The sequence below is a fragment of the Salmo trutta genome, chromosome 5, assembly GCF_901001165.1.
Source record: "Salmo trutta chromosome 5, fSalTru1.1, whole genome shotgun sequence".
NCBI lineage: Eukaryota > Metazoa > Chordata > Actinopteri > Salmoniformes > Salmonidae > Salmo > Salmo trutta.
The window spans coordinates 58,029,078-58,051,170 of record NC_042961.1 but is presented as its reverse complement, the minus strand read 5'-3'; the positions used below and the strand labels follow the sequence as shown (position 1 = coordinate 58,051,170).

At 43.2% G+C, this 22,093-nt stretch overlaps 1 protein-coding gene across 1 annotated transcript in view; it reads left to right on the top strand.

Annotated features, from left to right (window-relative positions):
• The window catches only part of LOC115194646 (rho GTPase-activating protein 6), a 122,700-nt gene extending 103,715 nt beyond the window's left edge, over positions 1-18,985 (top strand). Inside the window, exons 4-12 of the mRNA XM_029754506.1 lie at positions 113-331; positions 3,610-3,820; positions 7,334-7,389; positions 10,062-10,212; positions 12,350-12,488; positions 14,322-14,511; positions 14,882-14,970; positions 15,544-15,749; positions 17,936-18,985. Of these exons, the coding sequence (XP_029610366.1) occupies positions 113-331; positions 3,610-3,820; positions 7,334-7,389; positions 10,062-10,212; positions 12,350-12,488; positions 14,322-14,511; positions 14,882-14,970; positions 15,544-15,749; positions 17,936-18,264 (1,590 nt within the window). The 3' untranslated portion in view covers positions 18,265-18,985. The remainder of the gene's footprint in view (positions 1-112; positions 332-3,609; positions 3,821-7,333; positions 7,390-10,061; positions 10,213-12,349; positions 12,489-14,321; positions 14,512-14,881; positions 14,971-15,543; positions 15,750-17,935) is intronic.
• Positions 18,986-22,093: the final 3,108 nt, after the last annotated feature.

Here is a 22,093-nt window from a genome sequence, read left to right as displayed (position 1 = left end):
AATTGCCAAATTATCACACTACCAGTTTACTTTAGTTCGTTTTACTGTAAAGTGTGTTGCAATTGATTTGATTTGAGTTTGAAAGTTTGTTCTGATTTGATTTTCTCTGAAGGAGAGCAGAAGAGACTGTCTGGATCTGGAGGCCAGCGTCCTGATGTTCCGGGCTGAAAAACGCCAGCTTAGCGACGGGAACAAACCCCTCTGCAGCACGGCTTCGTCACCCTTCAGTGGATCAACAGCTTCATCATCATCATCCTCGTCAGTACTGGAGGTGCACAGCAAGCCACTCTCACCCAGGTTCCTGGATAACACGGCTAGAGTGCAGAGACGGGTGAGTTGGAGAGCGCAGACAAAGACACGCGCGCACTGGTTGTGCACACACACACACACACAGACACACACACACACACAGACATACACACACACACAGACACACACACACACACAGACATACACACACACACAGACACACACACACACACAGACACAGACACACACACACACACACACACACACACACACACACACACACACACACACACACACACACACACACACACACACACACACACACAGACACACAGACACACACACACACACACACACACACAGACACACACACACACACATGAACACACACACATGAACACACACACATGAACACACACACACACACACACATGAACACACACACACACACACACACACACACACACACACACACACACACATGAACACACACACAATGAGAATGTTTGGACTGAAATATGCTGACCTCTTTTGTGCTTTTGAAAAAGCTGTCAAAAGTCCAACAAACATTTGTCAACAAAGATTTTCAAAACATGACCATTATAACATACAAGTGCCTTCAGGAAGTATTCACGTCCCTTTGAAGTTTTCCCCATTTAGTTTTATTACATTTAAGTGTTTATATCACCGCTTACACACAATACCCCATAATGTCAAAGAGGAACTATGTTTAAGTGTTTATTTCACTGCCTACACACAATACCCCATAATGTCAAAGAGGAACTATGTTTAAGTGTTTATTTCACTGCCTACACACAATACCCCATAATGTCAAAGAGGAACTATGTTTAAGTGTTTATTTCACTGCCTACACACAATACCTCATAATGTCAAAGAGGAACTATGTTTAAGTGTTTATTTCACTGCCTACACACAATACCCCATAATGTCAAAGAGGAACTATGTTTAAGTGTTTATATCACTGCCTACACACAATACCTCATAATGTCAAAGAGGAACTATGTTTAAGTGTTTATTTCACTGCCTACACACAATACCTCATAATGTCAAAGAGGAACTATGTTTTCCACATTTTTTTCTGATTAATTCAAAATTAAAAGCTAAAATGTCTTGATTCAATTAGTATTTAACCCCTTTGCTATGGCAAACCTAAATCAGTTTAGGAGTACAAATTTGCTTCACAAGTCACACACAAATAGCATGGACTAGTGTTTAACATGAATTAGTGTTTAACATGGACTAGTGTAACATGGATTAGTGTTTAACATGGACTAGTGTGTAACATGGACTAGTGTGTAACATGGACTAGTGTTTAACATGGACTAGTGTTTAACATGGACTAGTGTTTAACATGGACTAGTGTTTAACATGGACTAGTGTGTAACATGGACTAGTGTGTAACATGGACTAGTGTTTAACATAGACTAGTGTTTAACATGGACTAGTGTTTAACATGGACTAGTGTGTAACATGGACTAGTGTTTAACATGGACTAGTGTTTAACATGGACTAGTGTTTAACATGGACTAGTGTGTAACATGGACTAGTGTTTAACATAGACTAGTGTTTAACATGGACTAGTGTTTAACATGGACTAGTGTTTAACATGGACTAGTGTTTAACATGGACTAGTGTGTAACATGGACTAGTGTTTAACATAGACTAGTGTTTAACATGGACTAGTGTTTAACATGGATTAGTGTGTAACATGGACTAGTGTGTAACATGGACTAGTGTTTAACATAGACTAGTGTTTAACATGGACTAGTGTGTAACATGGACTAGTGTGTAACATGGACTAGTGTTTAACATAGACTAGTGTTTAACATGGACTAGTGTTTAACATTGACTAGTGTTTAACATGGACTAGTGTTTAACATGGACTAGTGTATAACATGGACTAGTGTTTAACATGGACTAGTGTGTAACATGGACTAGTGTTTAACATGGACTAGTGTGTAACATGGACTAGTGTTTAACATGGACTAGTGTTTAACATGGACTAGTGTTTAACATGGACTAGTGTATAACATGGACTAGTGTGTAACATGGACTAGTGTTTAACATGGACTAGTGTTTAACATGGACTAGTGTGTAACATGGACTAGTGTTTAACATAGACTAGTGTGTAACATGGACTAGTGTGTAACATGGACTAGTGTTTAACATGGACTAGTGTTTAACATGGACTAGTGTTTAACATGGACTAGTGTGTAACATGGACTAGTGTTTAACATGGACTAGTGTTTAACATGGACTAGTGTTTAACATGGACTAGTGTGTAACATGGACTAGTGTTTAACATAGACTAGTGTTTAACATGGACTAGTGTTTAACATAGACTAGTGTTTAACATGGACTAGTGTTTAACATGGACTAGTGTTTAATATGATTTTTTTATGACTACCTCATCTCTGTACCCCAGTTACATAAATTATATTATCTGAAATAAATTATATTATTATATTATACAATTATCTGTAAGGTTCCTCAGTCAAGCAGTGCATTTCAAACACAGATTCAACCACAAAGACCAGGGAGATTTTCCAATGTCTCGCAAAGAAGGGCACCTATTGGTAGATGGATAAAAAAATTAATAATTACTTGAAGTTATTAACTACACTTTGGATGGTGTATCAATACACCCAGTCACTACAAAGGTATAGGCTTCCTTCCTAACTCAGCTGCCCGGAGAGGAAGGAAACCGCTCAGGGATTTCACTATGGTGACATTATAACAGTTACGGAGTTTAATGGCTGTGATAGGAGAAAAACAAGTAGGGATCAATAACATTATAGCTACTCCACAATACTAACCTAAATGACAGAGTGAAAAGAAGGAAGCCTGTACAAAATACAAATATTCCTGGGAAAGATGGATTGGCAAGAAAAAAAGGAAACAAAAGGAACTAATAAATGAATGAGCAACGTTCCCTCTAAACTGCGCACGTGCGCAGATGTGCACTTCCTCCAGGACTGCCGCGCCGAAGAAATGCCCTCCTTCACTTTCTCTCATTACTTTATATCCATGAACTCTCTTAAAATGTTCCTCTCTTCCTCCCTCCTGTCTCTCTTCCTCCCTCCTGTCTCTCTTCCTCCCTCCTGTCTCTCTTCCTCCCTCCTGTGTCTCATCTCCCTCCTCTCTGCTCCCTCACTCTCTTGTCTCCCTATCTTATTTCTTTCCTCTCCTGCTCAATCCATTCTCATCCCCTCTATTCCCTCTCCCTTATAATCTATAATCTAATTTGAAATGCTAAAACTCTCTCCATCTCTCTCTCTCTCTTTCTTTCTCCTTTCTCTCTCTTTTTTTTGTTTCTCTTCCCAAATTCCCCTTTTACAGGGTGGCCTATCAGTGGACTGCATCTCAGATCTTGTAGAGAGCCAGTCCCGCCTGTTGGAGGCGCTGCAGCTGTCCCACCCTGCAGAGCTGGAGCTGAAGAAGACTGCAGCCGGAGGCGGGGGGCGGACCCAGACCAAGCTCAGCCTCAACCCCATCTATAAACAGGTCCCCCGCGTGGTGGAACGTTGCTGCTGTCACATAGAGAGACACGGTGAGTGTGTTTAAGTGTGTTTGTTTTTTTGTTGTACATTTTATGTTTATTTTATTAATTCTTTCTATCATGCACAAATATTCATTATACAAATTATCAGCGATCAACAATTTACATCACTACATCAAACATGTCTAACACAAAACACAGGTAAAAACAAGAAAATACTTTAAATACATTAAAAAAAACTACATTTAAACAAATAAAGTGCAGTTGAATTCACTTAGGAAAAATTCTCAATGATTCAAGAAGATGTTATTATTTTTGTTATTAACTATGGATAAAGTCTTAACCACATGATTAAAGTAAATCACAAATATTTGTAATTGTGGTATAGAATTCTGGAATTTTTGTTTGTGTATAAAGTATTTGCCAACAAGAATAAAACAATTCACAGTCATTTCAATGTTCTTCTTATAATTGCAATAGTAACATATTAAATAAACTCAGGAATAAACATGTTCCAAAATGTTTTACCTCTACGTGTAAATTGGTTCTGTGAATGGAAAATTTGTCTTATGTATTTACTTCAGCAATATTTCTCAAGTCAGAACTTCCAAGCTGAGTTCTGGATAAGCTCTGTGATCATCACCGACGCTAAGATAAGTTTTTATATTGTAGTTAGACCACTGGGAATGGCTTTGATCACAGAAATAAACTCTCGGAAAGGTATTGGAAACAAATTCAATGTTATAAATTGTTCATACAAAATAATACCTCTGTTGTTGAACACATTAAGAACAAAATTAATATTCCTCTCATGCCAGCTGAACAATTACTTTTTACATACAGTTATGTCTGAATTATTCCACAAAGTTGTGCAGGAAACATATTTTCCAGGACATTAAAGCTTGTTGGTGAAAGCTAGCCAATTTAGCGGGTAATCTTTTGGGAAGTTACTTACATTTCAGTAAAAATGTAAGACCTCCCAACTTATTAAACACGTTGGTTGGAATGAAATACCAAATTGATTCTGTAGTGGACCAAATATCTCTTCAACCAAGTGATCTTGAAAGTGTTATTTATGTCAACAAAATCCAACACTTCCAGACCTTCAGATTGTTTTATTTGGTATGACTGACTTCTTCAGTTTGAGATTTATTTTTCCAGATGAAGTAAGAAAGGTCTTGTCCACATCACCAACAAACTATCATGGTCCAAACACACCAAGACAGTCGTGAAGAGGGCACGACAACGCCTAATCCCCCTCAGGAGACTGAAATGATTTGGCATGGGTCTCCAGATCCTCAACAATTCTACAGCTGCACCATCGAGCTGCACCATCATTGCATCACCGCCTGGTATGGCAATTTCTCGGCATCCGACGGTAAGGCGCTACAGAGGGTAGTGCGTACGGCCCAGGACATCATTGGGGCCAAGCTTCCTGCCATCCAGGACCTATATACTAGGCTGTCTCAGACGAAGGCCCAAAACATTCTCAAAACTCCAGTCACCCAAGTCATAGACTGTTCTCTCTGCTACTGCACGGCAAGCGGTACCGGAGCGCCAAGTCTAGGTCCAAAAGGCTCCTTAACAGCTTCTACCCCCAGGCCATAAGACTGCTGAACAATTCATCAAATGGCCTCCCGGATTATTTGCATTGACCCCCCCACCCCCCCCTTTGTTTTTACACTGCTGATACTCGCTGTTTATTATCTATGCATAGTCAATTTACCCCTACTTACATGTACAAATTAGCTCAATTACCTCGACTAACCTGTACCCCCACACATTGACTCGGTACCAGTACCCCCTGTATATAGCTTTGTTATTGTTATTTTATTGTGTTACTTTTTTTACTTTAGTTTATTTAGTAAGTATTAAACATGTAATTTTCTTAAAACTGCATTGTTGGTTAAAAGGGCTTGTAAGTATGCATTTCACGGTAAGGTCTACACCTGTTGTATTAGGCGCATGTCACAAATACAATGTGATTTGATTTGATCTCTTTAGAGGTAGAGGGATTTACAAACAAAGACAATGAGGGGTACACAAAGCGAGTAGTCCCTCTACCTTGGACGGAAGCACTCTCCAAAGTATGGATCCCTTTGTAGCCAAGTATTAAATATATTCTTGGGTTTTCTTAATTTTAGGAGATAAATTCACGTTGTCTGACTAAGTGATTTTTAGATGTATTCCTAAATATTTAACACAGTACTTTAGAGGAATGTTTTCTATTTCTTTATCTTCATGTAAACAAGATTTCAGAAACGTTCAGTTTTAAACCAGAGCCAATAGAGAAAGCAGTGATGTCATTAAGGACGACCTGGTCAAAAAGTAGTATCGTCAGCCTGTTGGGGAATTTGGATTTCTCTGTCAAAAATCGCTAAGCCATACAAATGTGCATTATTCAGAATATCTACAGATAGAAGTTCCACAACCAAAATGTATTTTTAAAAAAAGGCTGAATTGGGTAGTACACGTCTTTTGGATGTATTAAGGTTTAGTATCACAGAACTATTTATATCTTCGTAAAACATGCGAATGACTTCGATAACATTTTCACCGAAGCCAAAAAGTTGGAGACCGAATGAGAAATTCGTGTTCAATTGTGTCAAAGGCTTTACAGAAGCCTGAAAATAAAATATAATCTGAGCCAATTGCATCTGAATAGTCCGTACATTCCAAGACTAAAATAATGTTGTATTTTTATGTGCCGGCCCTTCATAAAGCCTGCTTGAGTATCATTTATAATGTTGTCTTTTCCTTTAGTCTTTTGGCATAAACCAGAGCAATTCATTTGTAGTCAATATTTAATAAAGTGTGTGTGTGTGTGTGTAGATGTGTCTGTTTATCAAGCCATTTTTACATCAGCATTTTTAAAGCACATGTTTCTAGTTTTCCGGGATACAGTATTTTCAACCTCACATCTGTTTTCCTCAGGCGTCTTGCTCCGCCTGCTATGTTAGCTTACAAGTGCTGTACAAATACCCAGCCTATAACCCCAAAGAGAGCCGCAGTGGCCATGACTAACAGCCTAGAAGGCAGGAACAGACGGAGAATCCTAGAGAGGACGCAGAATCAGAGGGCTGTCCTCTTCTGGCTCCACCTTCATCATAGGAATCCATTCGTAACACAGATTAGGGTTGTGTCCAGTTATATCACTACAGCCTACGGGTGAGACACAGAGGATACAATGAACCACCAACTGTTATTAATGTCACGTCTGCTCCCGCTCCCCCTCTCTGGCGCTCGAGGTCGCCAGGCTGCTCATCATTACGCACAGCTGTCACCATCGTTACGCGCACCAGCGCTTCATTGGACTCACCTGGACTCCATCACGTTATTGATTGCCTCCCCTATATCTGTCACTTCCTCAGTTTCATCCCAGTGATTGATGTTGTTTTGTTTCTCTTGTCCAGATGCTGTTTTTGCTTTGTTTCATGTCTATTTATTATTAAATCATCACCCTGTACTTGCTTCCAGTCTCCCAGTGTCTGTCGTCTCGAGACCGTTACAATTAACTGTTAAAAATGTTGCACCTTTTTAAAATGTCAACTGTGTCTTCTCAAGGGCTACAAACTGTGGGGATCTTTCGAGTTGGCAGCTCCATAAAGAGAGTTCGGCAGGTGAGGCATTAAAAATATATATATAATTATCCACATTACATGTTAGCACTGTCGGGATTTATACCTACTGGGTGTGTTGATGTACTGTAGTGATTTATACCTACTGGGTGCGTTGATGTACTGTAGTGATTTATACCTACTGGGTGTGTTGATGTCGATGTTCTGTTGATGTTGTGTTGATGTTGTGTTGGTGTTGATGTTGTGTTGATGTTGTGTTGGTGTTGTGTTGGTGTTGTGTTGGTGTTGTGTTGTGTCGGTGTTGTGTTGTGTTGTGTCGGTGTTGTGTCGGTGTTGTGTTGATGTTGTGTTGTGTTGATGTTGTGTTGGTGTTGGTGTTGTGTTGGTGTTGTGTTGATGTTGTGTTGGTGTTGTGTTGGTGTTGTGTTGGTGTTGTGTTGTGTTGATGTTGTGTTGGTGTTGTGTTGATGTTGATGTTGTGTTGATGTTGATGTTGTGTTGATGTTGGTGTTGTGTCGGTGTTGTGTTGTGTTGATGTTGTGTTGGTGTTGGTGTTGTGTTGATGTTGTGTTGATGTTGTGTCGGTGTTGGTGTTGTGTTGTGTTGGTGTTGTGTTGGTGTTGTGTTGGTGTTGTGTTGATGTTGTGTTGTGTTGATGTTGTGTTGATGTTGATGTTGTGTTGTGTTGTGTTGGTGTTGTGTTGGTGTTGATGTTGTGTTGATGTTGTGTTGGTGTTGTGTTTTGTTGATGTTGTGTTGTGTTGGTGTTGTGTTGATGTTGTGTCGGTGTTGTGTTGGTGTTGTGTTGGTGTTGTGTTGTGTTGATGTTGTGTTGGTGTTGTGTTGATGTTGATGTTGTGTTGATGTTGGTGTTGTGTCGGTGTTGTGTCGGTGTTGTGTTGATGTTGTGTTGGTGTTGTGTTGGTGTTGTGTTGGTGTTGTGTTGATGTTGTGTTGATGTTGTGTCGGTGTTGGTGTTGTGTTGTGTTGGTGTTGTGTTGGTGTTGTGTTGGTGTTGTGTTGGTGTTGTGTTGATGTTGTGTTGTGTTGATGTTGTGTTGATGTTGTGTTGATGTTGATGTTGTGTTGGTGTTGGTGTTGTGTTGGTGTTGATGTTGTGTTGATGTTGTGTTGGTGTTGTGTTGATGTTGGTGTTGAGGTTGTGTTGATGTTGTGTTGATATTGGTGTTGTGTTGATATTGATGTTGGTGTTGTGTTGGTGTTGTGTTGATGTTGTGTTGTGTTGATATTGATGTTGTGTTGGTGTTGTGTCGATGTTGTGTTGGTGTTGTGTTGATGTTGTGTTGATGTTGATATTGGTGTTGTGCTGGTGTTGTGTTGATGTTGTGTTGTGTTGATGTTGTGTTGATGTTGGTGTTGTGTTGATATTGATGTTGTTGATGTTGTGTTGATGTTGTGTTGTGTTGATGTTGTGTTGATATTGATGTGTTGTGTTGATATTGGTGTTGATGTTGTGTTGTGTTGATATTGATGTTGTGTTGATGTTGTGTTGTGTTGATGTTGTGTTGATGTTGTGTTGATATTGATGTTGTGTTGATGTTGTGTTGTGTTGATGTTGTGTTGATGTTGTGTTGTGTTGATGTTGTGTTGATGTTGTGTTGGTGTTGATGTTGTGTTGATGTTGTGTTGATGTTGTGTTGTGTTGATGTTGTGTTGTGTGTTGATGTTGTGTTGATGTTGTGTTGTGTTGGTGTTGTGTTGATGTTGATGTTGTGTTGATGTTGATGTTATGTTGATGTTGATGTTGTGTTGTGTTGATTGTGTGTTGATTGTGTGTTGATGTTGTGTTGATGTTGTGTTGATATTGATGTTGTGTTGATGTTGTGTTGTGTTGTGTTGATGTTAATGTTGTGTTGTGTTGGTGTTGATGTTGTGTTGATGTTGTAATGTGTTGATGTTGTGTTGTGTTGATTGTGTGTTGATGTTGTGTTGATGTTGTGTTGTGTTGGTGTTGTGTTGATGTTGATGTTGTGTTGATGTTGTGCTGATGTTGATGTTGATGTTGTGTTGATGTTGATGTTGATGATGTGTTGATGTTGATGTTGTGTTGATGTTGTGTTGATGTTGTGTTGGTGTTGTGTTGGTGTTGTGCTGGTGTGTTGTGTTGATGTTGTGTTGATGTTGTGTTGGTGTTGATGTTGTGTTGGTGTTGATGTTGTGTTGATGTTGTGTTGGTGTTGTGTTGATGTTGTGTTGTGTTGATGTTGTGTTGGTGTTGTGTTGATGTTGTGTTGGTGTTGTGCTGGTGTTGTGTTGGTGTTGTGTTGTTGTTGTGTTGTGTTGATGTTGTGTTGGTGTTGATGTTGTGTTGATGTTGTGTTGATGTTGTGTTGTGTTGATGTTGTGTTGGTGTTGTGTTGATGTTGTGTTGGTGTTGGTGTTGTGTTGGTGTTGTGTTGATGTTGTGTTGGTGTTGTGCTGGTGTTGTGTTGGTGTTGTGTTGATGTTGTGTTGGTGTTGTGTTGATGTTATGTTGGTGTTGTGTTGATGTTGTGTTGTGTTGATGTTGTGTTGGTGTTGTGACAGGTGTATTTCTCCTCTGTGTACGCAAGGCCGTTGATCCCTGTCATTTTCTGTTTTCAAAGCCTCATCACACGGGAAACTGACCTTTTATTTACTGTTTGTTTGGCCGGTGCATGTTAACTTGTTTATGTGTATGTCTGGTTCTGATTTGTGTGTGTTTCCCCCTGCAGCTGCGTGAGGACTTTGACATGGGGACAGATGTGTGTCTGGAAGAGGAGAACAGTGTCCATGACGTAGCAGCTCTGCTGAAGGAGTTCCTCAGAGACATGCCTGACCCTCTACTACCTAGAGAGCTCTACTCTGCTTTCCTCCACGCCAACAGTACGACCCACACACACCCTAACCCTCTACTACCTAGAGAGCTCTACTCTGCTTTCCTCCACGCCAACAGTACGACCCACACACACCCTAACCCTCTACTGCCTAGAGAGCTCTACTCTGCTTTCCTCCACGCCAACAGTACGACCCACACACACCCTAACCCTCTACTGCCTAGAGAGCTCTACTCTGCTTTCCTCCACGCCAACAGTACGACCCACACACACCCTAACCCTCTACTGCCTAGAGAGCTCTACTCTGCTTTCCTCCACGCCAACAGTACGACCCACACACACCCTAACCCTCTACTACCTAGAGAGCTCTACTCTGCTTTCCTCCACGCCAACAGTACGACCCACACACACCCTAACCCTCTACTACCTTGAGAGCTCTACTCTGCTTTCCTCCACGCCAACAGTACGACCCACACACACCCTAACCCTCTACTGCCTAGAGAGCTCTACTCTGCTTTCCTCCACGCCAACAGTACGACACACACACACACATACATACCCTAACCCCCCCCACGCACAGACACCCTAACCCACACACACACACCCTAACCCCCCCCACACACAGACACCCTAACACAAACACACACACACACACACACACACACACACACACACACACACACACACACACACACACACACACACACACACACACACACACACACACACACACACACACACACACACACACACACACACACACACACACCCTAACCCTCTACTGCCTAGAGAGCTCTACTCTGCTTTCCTCCACCCCAACCGTACGGCACACACACACACCCTACCCCCCCCCTGCTCATCTCTGTCCCCTCTGTGGGTATCTAACCCATCTCTGTCCTCTCTGTGGGTATCTAACCCATCACTGTCCCCTCTGTGGGTATCTAACCCATCACTGTCCCCTCTGTGGGATTAGGTATCTAACCCATCACTGTACCCTCTGTGGGTATCTAACCCATCACTGTACCCTCTGTGGGATTAGGTATCTAACCCATCACTGTACCCTCTGTGGGATTAGGTATCTAACCTATCACTGTCCTCTCTGTGGGTATCTAACCCATCTCTGTCCTCTCTGTGGGATTAGGTATCTAACCCATCACTGTACCCTCTGTGGGATTAGGTATCTAACCCATCACTGTCCCCTCTGTGGGTATCTAACCCATCACTGTCCCCTCTGTGGGTATCTAACCCATCACTGTCCCCTCTGTGGGTATCTAACCCATCACTGTCCCCTCTGTGGGTATCTAACCCATCACTGTCCTCTCTGTGGGTATCTAACCCATCTCTGTCCTTTCTGTGGGTATCTAACCCATCTCTGTCCCCTCTGTGGGATTAGGTATCTAACCCATCACTGTCCCCTCTGTGGGATTAGGTATCTAACCCATCACTGTCCCCTCTGTGGGTATCTAACCCATCACTGTACCCTCTGTGGGTATCTAACCCATCACTGTCCTCTCTGTGGGTATCTAACCCATCTCTGTCCTCTCTGTGGGTATCTAACCCATCTCTGTCCTCTCTGTGGGTATCTAACCCATCTCTGTCCTCTCTGTGGGTATCTAACCCATCACTGTCCCCTCTGTGGGTATCTAACCCATCACTGTCCTCTCTGTGGGTATCTAACCCATCTCTGTCCTCTCTGTGGGTATCTAACCCATCACTGTCCCCTCTGTGGGTATCTAACCCATCTCTGTCTCCTCTGTGGGTATCTAACCCATCACTGTCCCCTCTGTGGGTATCTAACCCATCTCTGTCCCCTCTGTGGGTATCTAACCCATCTCTGTCCCCTCTGTGGGTATCTAACCCATCTCTGTCCCCTCTGTGGGTATCTAACCCATCTCTGTCCTCTCTGTGGGATTAGGTATCTAACCCATCTCTGTCCTCTCTGTGGGTATCTAACCCATCACTGTCCCCTCTGTGGGATTAGGTATCTAACCCATCTCTGTCCTCTCTGTGGGTATCTAACCCATCACTGTCCCCTCTGTGGGATTAGGTATCTAACCCATCACTGTCCCCTCTGTGGGTATCTAACCCATCTCTGTCCCCTCTGTGGGTATCTAACCCATCTCTGTACCCTCTGTGGGTATCTAACCCATCTCTGTCCCCTCGGTCTCCCCTCATCTGTCCTGTAGTTCTGCAAGGGACAGACCAGTTCCTGTACCTCCAGCTGCTCCTCTACCTGTTACCGGCCTGTAACTGTGATACCCTGCTCCGCCTCCTCACCCTGTTACACACCGTACAGAGCCACGCACAGGACACCACAGGACCACAGGACACCACAGGACCACAGGACACCACAGGACCACAGGACACCACAGGACCACAGGACACCACAGGACCACAGGACACCACAGGACCACAGGACACCACAGGACCACAGGACACCACAGAACCACAGGGCACCACAGGACCACAGGACCAGGTGGTTAGTGTCTAGAGTGTGTGTGTGTGTGTGTGTGTGTCACTTCCACATCCTCTTACACACTTCATGTGTCTGTCTCATTCTGTTCACCTGTCTATCATTCTGTTCACCTGTCTATCATTCTGTTCACCTGTCTATCATTCTGTTCACCTGTCTATCATTCTGTTCACCTGTCTATCATTCTGTTCACCTGTCTATCATTCTGTTCACCTGTGTATCATTCTGTTCACCTGTCTATCATTCTGTTCACCTGTCTATCATTCTGTTCACCTGTCTATCATTCTGTTCACCTGTCTATCATTCTGTTCACCTGTCTATCATTCTGTTCACCTGTCTATCATTCTGTTCACCTGTCTATCATTCTGTTCACCTGTCTATCATTCTGTTCACCTGTCTATCATTCTGTTCACCTGTGTATCATTCTGTTCACCTGTCTATCATTCTGTTCACCTGTCTATCATTCTGTTCACCTGTCTATCATTCTGTTCACCTGTGTATCATTCTGTTCACCTGTCACCTGTCTATCATTCTGTTCACCTGTCTATCATTCTGTTCACCTGTCTATCATTCTGTTCACCTGTCTATCATTCTGTTCACCTGTCTATCATTCTGTTCACCTGTCTATCATTCTGTTCACCTGTCTATCATTCTGTTCACCTGTCTATCATTCTGTTCACCTGTCTATCATTCTGTTCACCTGTCTATCATTCTGTTCACCTGTCTATCATTCTGTTCACCTGTCTATCATTCTGTTCACCTGTCTATCATTCTGTTCACCTGTCTATCATTCTGTTCACCTGTCTATCATTCTGTTCACCTGTCTATCATTCTGTTCACCTGTCTATCATTCTGTTCACCTGTCTATCATTCTGTTCACCTGTCTATCATTCTGTTCACCTGTCTATCATTCTGTTCACCTGTCTATCATTCTGTTCACCTGTGTATCATTCTGTTCACCTGTCTATCATTCTGTTCACCTGTCTATCATTCTGTTCACCTGTCTATCATTCTGTTCACCTGTCTATCATTCTGTTCACCTGTCTATCATTCTGTTCACCTGTCTATCATTCTGTTCACCTGTCTATCATTCTGTTCACCTGTCTATCATTCTGTTCACCTGTCTATCATTCTGTTCACCTGTCTATCATTCTGTTCACCTGTCTATCATTCTGTTCACCTGTCTATCATTCTGTTCACCTGTCTATCATTCTGTTCACCTGTCTATCATTCTGTTCACCTGTCTATCATTCTGTTCACCTGTCTATCATTCTGTTCACCTGTCTATCATTCTGTTCACCTGTCTATCTCTTTCCCTGTCAGCTTATGTCTGTTTCTCTATTTTTCTGTCTTTCTCTGTCAGCATTTGTCCGTCCTCAACAAGTCAGCTTCTCTCTCTCTCTCTCTCGCTCTCTCTCGCTCTCTCTCTCTCTCTCTCTCTCTCTCCTCTGTCACTCAAGAGGAGAACATAATGGATTTTGGGTTAAACCTCTTAACTCTCTTTTTTCTCTCTGTCTCTCGTGGTCTCTCTCTCTCTCTCTCTCTCTCTGTCTTTGTCTCTGTCTCTCTCTCTCTGTAGCTTGACCCTCTGTAGCTTGTACTGTAACTAGCCTAGCCTAAACAGTAGGTAGACCTAATATGTGGTCTCTCCCCCTAACCCCCCACTCTCGCTCTCTCTCTCCTCTCTCTCTGCAGTTCCTAGGCAACAAGATGACAGCAACTAACCTGGCGGTGATCTTTGGTCCCAACCTGTTGCAGGGGGAGAGGGCCGGAGGGGACAGGGAGATGAGTCCTCACGCCATGGGCATCGAGGACAGCAGCGCCATCATCAACGTCACCCTGCAACTTATACAGAACTATAAGCGACTATTCATGGTACCAAGAGTGTGTGTGTGTGTGTGTGTGTGTGTGTGTGTGTGTGTGTGTGTGTGTGTGTGTGTGTGTGTGTGTGTGTGTGTGTAAATCTCCTGTCCTCTTCTCCCCAGGTGTCAGCAGAGCTCCAACAGGAGTGTGTGTGTGTGTGTGTGTGTGTGTGTGTGTGTGTGTGTGTGTGTGTGTGTGTACATCTCCTGTCCTCCTCTCCCCAGATGTCAGCAGAGCTCCAACAGGAGTGTGTGTGTGTGTGTGTGTGTGTGTGTGTGTGTGTGTGTGTGTGTGTGTGTGTGTGTGTGTGTGTGTGTGTGTGTGTGTGTGTGTGTGTGTGTGTGTGTGTGTGTGTGTAAATCTCCTGTCCTCCTCTCCCCAGGTGTCAGCAGAGCTCCAACAGGAAGTGCTGATGAGTCTCATTCAGACAGATCCTGACATCATCGACTATCTTCTCCGCAGGAAACTCAGGTATGTGTCATTTCAGGGCCCAGAGCGCGAATCAGGTTTCCCCTGTCTATTCTTATTCATTATGATCTAAAAGGCAAAACTGGTCCTGGATCAGCCCTTCAGTTGTCTCTGAATCCCAGTGTTGTGTGTTCATTGAGTATATGTCTGCCTTTATCACCAGCGCTGCAAGGGTTCCTGCAACATGAATAATAAAATACTCTCTCCTCCGTCCCTCTCCTCCCTCTCTTTCCTCCCCTCCTTCTCCCTCCCCCTGTCCTCCCTCTCTTTCCTCCCCTCCTTCTCCCTCCCCCTGTCCTCCCTCTCTTTCCTCCCCTCCTTCTCCCTCCCTCTGTCCTCCCTCTCTTCCCTCTCCTCCTTCTCCCTCCCCCTGTCCTCCCTCTCTTCCCTCTCCTCCTTCTCCCTCCCCCTGTCCTCCCTCTCTTCCCTCTCCTCCTTCTCCCCCCTGTCCTCCCTCTCTTCCCTCTCCTCCTTCTCCCTCCCCCTGTCCTCCCTTTCTTTCCTCTCCTCCTTCTCCCTCCCCCTGTCCTCCCTCTCCTCCCTCCCTCCCTCCCTCCCTCCCTCCCACGGTGACAGTCACCTGGCGGTGGGGACAGTAGATTCTACGGGGGGTCGACGGGACACGGGGGTGTCTCTGGACTCTGTGGGGGCATTCAGTGGTAGCCTGACCCCCCTGGAGCCCCCCTCTCCCCTCTTCAACCCTGACGGGCCCGGGGACGGCAGCCTGACCAGTGAGGTGTTCTTTAACCTGGAGGCGCTACGACACCACAACAACAAGAAACGTAAGTCACGGGTCATAGAGGGAACACCTCTGTTGCTACACCCTTATTCATTCTGTTGCTATGGTTATGGCTAGGCTTAGGGTTAAAGACACACTCCAGCTATTTTTGAACTTTTCCTGTTGAAAAACAAAACCCCATAAATACACTAAAGTACACGTAGTTAAGCGTAAACAATTGGTTTTGAGCAAAATAGTATTTTTTAAACAACTGCGAACCTCAAGGAGTAGGTCTGATGGGAATCTGTGATTTCATCGCCCTCCCCCTTGTTTGAATAACAATAGAGGAAACCCCTCAACTTATCTGGACCACCTATTGAGATGGGTGTATTAGGATAGGGGTTATGGTTGAGCCGCATTGTGGACAGGAAGCTAGAGTTAGTATTAGGATAGGGGTTATGGTTGAGCCGGGGTGTGGACAGGAAGCTAGAGTTAGTATTAGGATAGGGGTTATGGTTGAGCCGGGGTGTGGACAGGAAGCTAGAGTTAGTATTAGGATAGGGGTTATGGTTGAGCCGCATTGTGGACAGGAAGCTAGAGTTAGTATTAGGATAGGGGTTATGGTTGAGCCGGGGTGTGGACAGGAAGCTAGAGTTAGTATTAGGATAGGGGTTATGGTTGAGCCGGGGTGTGGACAGGAAGCTAGAGTGAGTATTAGGATAGGGGTTATGGTTGAGCCGGGGTGTGGACAGGAAGCTAGAGTTAGTATTAGGATAGGGGTTATGGTTGAGCCGGGGTGTGGACAGGAAGCTAGAGTTAGTATTAGGATAGGGGTTATGGTTGAGCCGGGGTGTGGACAGGAAGCTAGAGTTAGTATTAGGATAGGGGTTATGGTTGAGCCGGGGTGTGGACAGGAAGCTAGAGTTAGTATTAGGATAGGGGTTATGGTTGAGCCGCATTGTGGACAGGAAGCTAGAGTTAGTATTAGGATAGGGGTTATGGTTGAGCCGGGGTGTGGACAGGAAGCTAGAGTTAGTATTAGGATAGGGGTTATGGTTGAGCCGGGGTGTGGACAGGAAGCTAGAGTTAGTATTAGGATAGGGGTTATGGTTGAGCCGGGGTGTGGACAGGAAGCTAGAGTTAGGGTTAACATAAAATAATAACAACAATACACACCGTACCGATTGATAAGATTGTAATAACAAACACCATTCAAAATAACATTGTAAAAACAAAGTAGCAACATTCTAACATTACAACAAAGGAACAACATTCTAAATAACATTGTAACAACATTCTAAATAACATTGTAACAACATTCTAAATAACATTGTAACAACAAACATTCTAGATAACACTGTAATAGCAAAGTAACAACATTCTAAATAAAAAGTAACCCCATTCTAAATAACATTGTAACAACATTCTAAATAACATTGTAACAACAAAGTAACAACATTCTAAATAAAAAAGTAACCACATTCTAAATAACATTGTAACAACAAAGTAACAACATTCTAAATAAAAAAGTAACCACATTCTAAAAAACATTGTAACTACATTCTAAATAACATTGTAACAACATTCTAAATAACATTGTAACAACAAAGTAACAACATTCTAAATAACATTGTAACAACATTCTAAATAACATTGTAACAACAAAGTAACAACATTCTAAATAAAAAAGTAACAACATTCTAAATAAAATTGTAACAACATTCTAAATAACATTGTAACAACAAAGTAACAACATTCTAAATAAAAAAGTAACCACATTCTAAATAACATTGTAACAACATTCTAAATAACATTGTAACAACATTCTAAATAACATTGTAACAACAAAGTAACAACATTCTAAATAAAAAAGTAACCACATTCTAAATAACATTGTAACAACATTCTAAATAACATTATAACATTCTAAATAACATTGTAACAACATTCTAAATAACATTGTAACAACAAACATTGTAGATAACACTGTAATAGCAAAGTAGCAACATTCTAAATAAAAGGTAACAACATAAATAACATTAACAACAAAGTAACAACATTCTAAATAAAAGGTAACAACATAAATAACATTGTAACAACAAAGTAACAACATTCTAAATAACATTGTAATAAAGTAACAACATTCTAAATAACATTAAGAACAAAGTAACATTCTAGAAAACATTGTAATAAAGTAACACCATTCTAAATGACAATATCTAGAATAACAGCACATCTCTCCCTCCACAGGCTCCAACGTGATCCTGTCCAAGTCCATCGGCCAGATGAGACAGTTCCACTCCAACCACAACCTCCTGAGTCTGGCCCAGTCCTCTAGCAGCTCCAGAGTCCACCCAGAGGACAGCTACCAGGCCCAGGACCAGAGGGCTCCGCTGGGGGAAGATCTGAGCTTCACCCTGGGGGCTGCCTCATGCTCCAGCCTGGGAGGACAGGGGGATAACAGTGTCTGGGTGAGGCAGACACCCCAGGAAGAGAGGGAGAAGCCACCTCCTAGTCATTCCAGTTATTTCTGGGACTTCTTCACAGGGAAGAGCTCGGGGTCGGAGACCATGGTATGATAGGACAGGACACTGGGGGTGCGGTGGAGGGGGGAGTGCATTCCTGGGGCGGATTGGGACTAGAAATCGTTGGAGCAGCCCACCGGGCTTTTGTCGGTTCTGCCTTATGGCTAGCCAGTTTCTAGGCTGATGGAAGGTGGTTGGACCATGGACTCTATGGCGGCGTCCGGTGGTAGCCTGTCACCTGACCATGAGAGATAGGGTATATACACGTGTCAGACAAGCACAACCCAAACATACTAAACACACTGTTTTATACTAACACTGCTTGGGACTAACATTACCAAGGAATTTTATATATTTTACCATGGTTCCTATATATCCTTTGGACTCCGTGTGATGCGGCTGAAGACTATGTTATGGTATACTATCCCTTATCACAGTACAGCTATTTACTAAGCTCATGAATTAAGTTTGAAACATTGGTTACAATAATGTTGGTGGGGGTGTCTGTAAGATGTACAGAAAAGTGTATAACTTCTTTGCTTCAGCTTCGGATGCATAAAACAAGAAAACGGGGCCTCTTCTTTCTATTCCACCAGAGGGCAACCTTTACCACACCTCGTATAAACACCATCTGGCTGGCTGCTGTGGACTGGAACTATTACCACGATTCACAGGACTATTTTAATGAACTACCAGGGACAATATGGCAGTAGATATGTTCTAGAACTAAAGACGTTAGTTAAATAAAGGTTAAATAAACAATTAAATAAAAAAATACCTACCTGAAGATGGAGAGAGAATGCTGTGTACAGACCTGCCTGAAGATGGAGAGAGAATGCTGTGTACTGTACAGACCTTCCTGAAGATGGAGAGAGAATGCTGTGTACTGTACAGACCTGCCTGAAGATAGAGAGAGAATGCTGTGTACTGTACAGACCTGCCTGAAGATAGAGAGAGAATGCTGTGTACTGTACAGACCTTCCTGAAGATGGAGAGAGAATGCTGTGTACTGTACAGACCTGCCTGAAGATGGAGAGAGAATGCTGTGTACAGACCTGCCTGAAGATGGAGAGAGAATGCTGTGTACTGTTCAGACCTGCCTGAAGATGGAGAGAGAATGCTGTGTACTGTACAGACCTGCCTGAAGATGGAGAGAGAATGCTGTGTACTGTACAGACCTGCCTGAAGATGGAGAGAGAATGCTGTGTACAGACCTACCTAAAGATGGAGAGAGAATGCTGTGTACTGTACAGACCTGCCTGAAGATGGAGAGAGAATGCTGTGTACTGTACAGACCAACCTGAAGATGGAGAGAGAATGCTGTGTACTGTACAGACCTGCCTGAAGATAGAGAGAATGCTGTGTACAGACCTACCTGAAGATAGAGAGAATGCTGTGTACTGTACAGACCTACCTGAAGATGGGGAGAGAATGCTGTGTACTGTACAGACCTACCTATAGATGGAGAGAGAATGCTGTGTACAGACCTGCCTGAAGATGGAGAGAGAATGCTGTGTACTGTACAGACCTGCCTGAAGATGGGGAGAGAATGCTGTGTACTGTACAGACCTACCTAAAGATGGAGAGAGAATGCTGTGTACAGACCTGCCTGAAGATGGAGAGAGAATGCTGTGTACAGACCTACCTGAAGATGGAGAGAGAATGCTGTGTACAGACCTGCCTGAAGATGGAGAGAGAATGCTGTGTACTGTACAGACCTACCTGAAGATGGAGAGAGAATGCTGTGTACAGACCTACCTGAAGATGGAGAGAGAATGCTGTGTACTGACCTACCTGAAGACGGAGGGAGAATGCTGTGTACTGTACAGACCTACCTGAAGATGGAGAGAGAATGCTGTGTACTGTACAGACCTGCCTGAAGATGGAGAGAGAATGCTGTGTACAGACCTTCTAGAAGATGGAGAGAGAATGCTGTGTACTGTACAGACCTGCCTGAAGACGGAGAGAGAATGCTGTGTACAGACCTTCCAGAAGATGGAGAGAGAATGCTGTGTACTGTACAGACCTAGCTGAAGATGGAGAGAGAATGCTGTGTACAGACCTGCCTGAAGATGGAGAGAGAATGCTGTGTACAGACCTGCCTGAAGATGGAGAGAGAATGCTGTGTACTGTACAGACCTACCTGAAGATGGAGAGAGAATGCTGTGTACAGACCTGCCTGAAGATGGAGAGAGAATGTTGTCTACAGACCTGCCTGAAGATGGAGAGAGAATGCTGTGTACAGACCTGCCTGAAGATGGAGAGAGAATGCTGTGTACAGACCTGCCTAAAGAGGGAGAGAGAATGCTGTGTACTGTACAGACCTACCTGAAGATGGAGAGAGAATGCTGTGTACTGTACAGACCTACCTAAAGATGGAGAGAGAATGCTGTGTACTGTACAGACCTGCCTGAAGATGGAGAGAGAATGCTGTGTACAGACCTGCCTGAAGATGGAGAGAGAATGCTGTGTACAGACCTGCCTGAAGATGGAGAGAGAATGTTGTGTACAGACCTGCCTGAAGATGGAGAGAGAATGCTGTGTACAGACCTACCTGAAGATGGAGAGAGAATGCTGTGTACTGTACAGACCTACCTAAAGATGGAGAGAGAATGCTGTGTACAGACCTGCCTAAAGATGGAGAGAGAATGCTGTGTACTGTACAGACCTACCTGAAGATAGAGAGAGAATGCTGTGTACTGTACAGACCTACCTAAAGATGGAGAGAGAATGCTGTGTACTGTACAGACCTGCCTGAAGATGGAGAGAGAATGCTGTGTACTGTACAGACCTGCCTGAAGATGGAGAGAGAATGCTGTGTACTGTACAGACCTACCTAAAGATGGAGAGAGAATGCTGTGTACTGTACAGACCTGCCTGAAGATGGAGAGAGAATGCTGTGTACAGACCTGCCTGAAGATGGGGAGAGAATGCTGTGTACAGACCTACCTAAAGATGGAGAGAGAATGCTGTGTACAGACCTACAGTTGAAGTCAGAAGTTTACATACACCTTAGCCAAATACATTTAAACTCAGTTTTTCACAATTCCTGACATTTAATCCTAGTAGAAATTCCCTGTTTTAGGTCAGTTAGGATCACCACTTCATTTTAAGAATGTGAAATGTCAGAATAATAGTAGAGAGAATAATTTATTTCAGCTTTTATTCCTTTAATCACATTCCCAGTGGGTCAGAAGTTTACATACACTCAATTAGTACTTGCTAGCATTGCCTTTAAATTGATTAACTTCGGTCAAACTTTTTGGGTAGCCTTCCACAAGCTTCCCACAATAAATTGGGGTAATTGTGGTCCATTCCTCCTGACAGAGCTGGTGTAACTGAGTCAGGTTTGTAGGCCTCCTTGCTCGCACAAGCTTTTTCAGTTCTGCCCACAAATTTTCTATGGGATTGAGGTCAGGGCTTTGTGATGGCCACTCCAATACCTTGATATTGTTGTCCTTAAGCCATTTTGCCACAACTTTGGAAGTATGCCTGGGGTCATTCTGGAAAACCCATTTGCGTCCAAGCTTTAACTTCCTGACTGATATCTTGAGATGTTGCTTCAATATATCTACATAATTCCTTCATGAGGAAGGAAAATCCTTCCTCATGAAGCCATCTATTTTGTGAAGTGCACCAGTCCCTCCTGCAGCAAAGCACCCCTACAACATGATGCTGTCACCCCCGTGCTTCACAGTTGGGATGGTGTTCTTCGGCTTGCAAGCCTCCCCCTTTTTCCTCCAAACATAAGGATGGTAATTATGGCCAAACAGTTCTATTTTTGTTTCATCAGACCAGAGGACATTTCTCCAAAAAGTACGATCTTTGTCCCCATGTGCAGTTGCAAACCATAGTCTGGCTTTTTTATGGCGGTTTTGGAGCA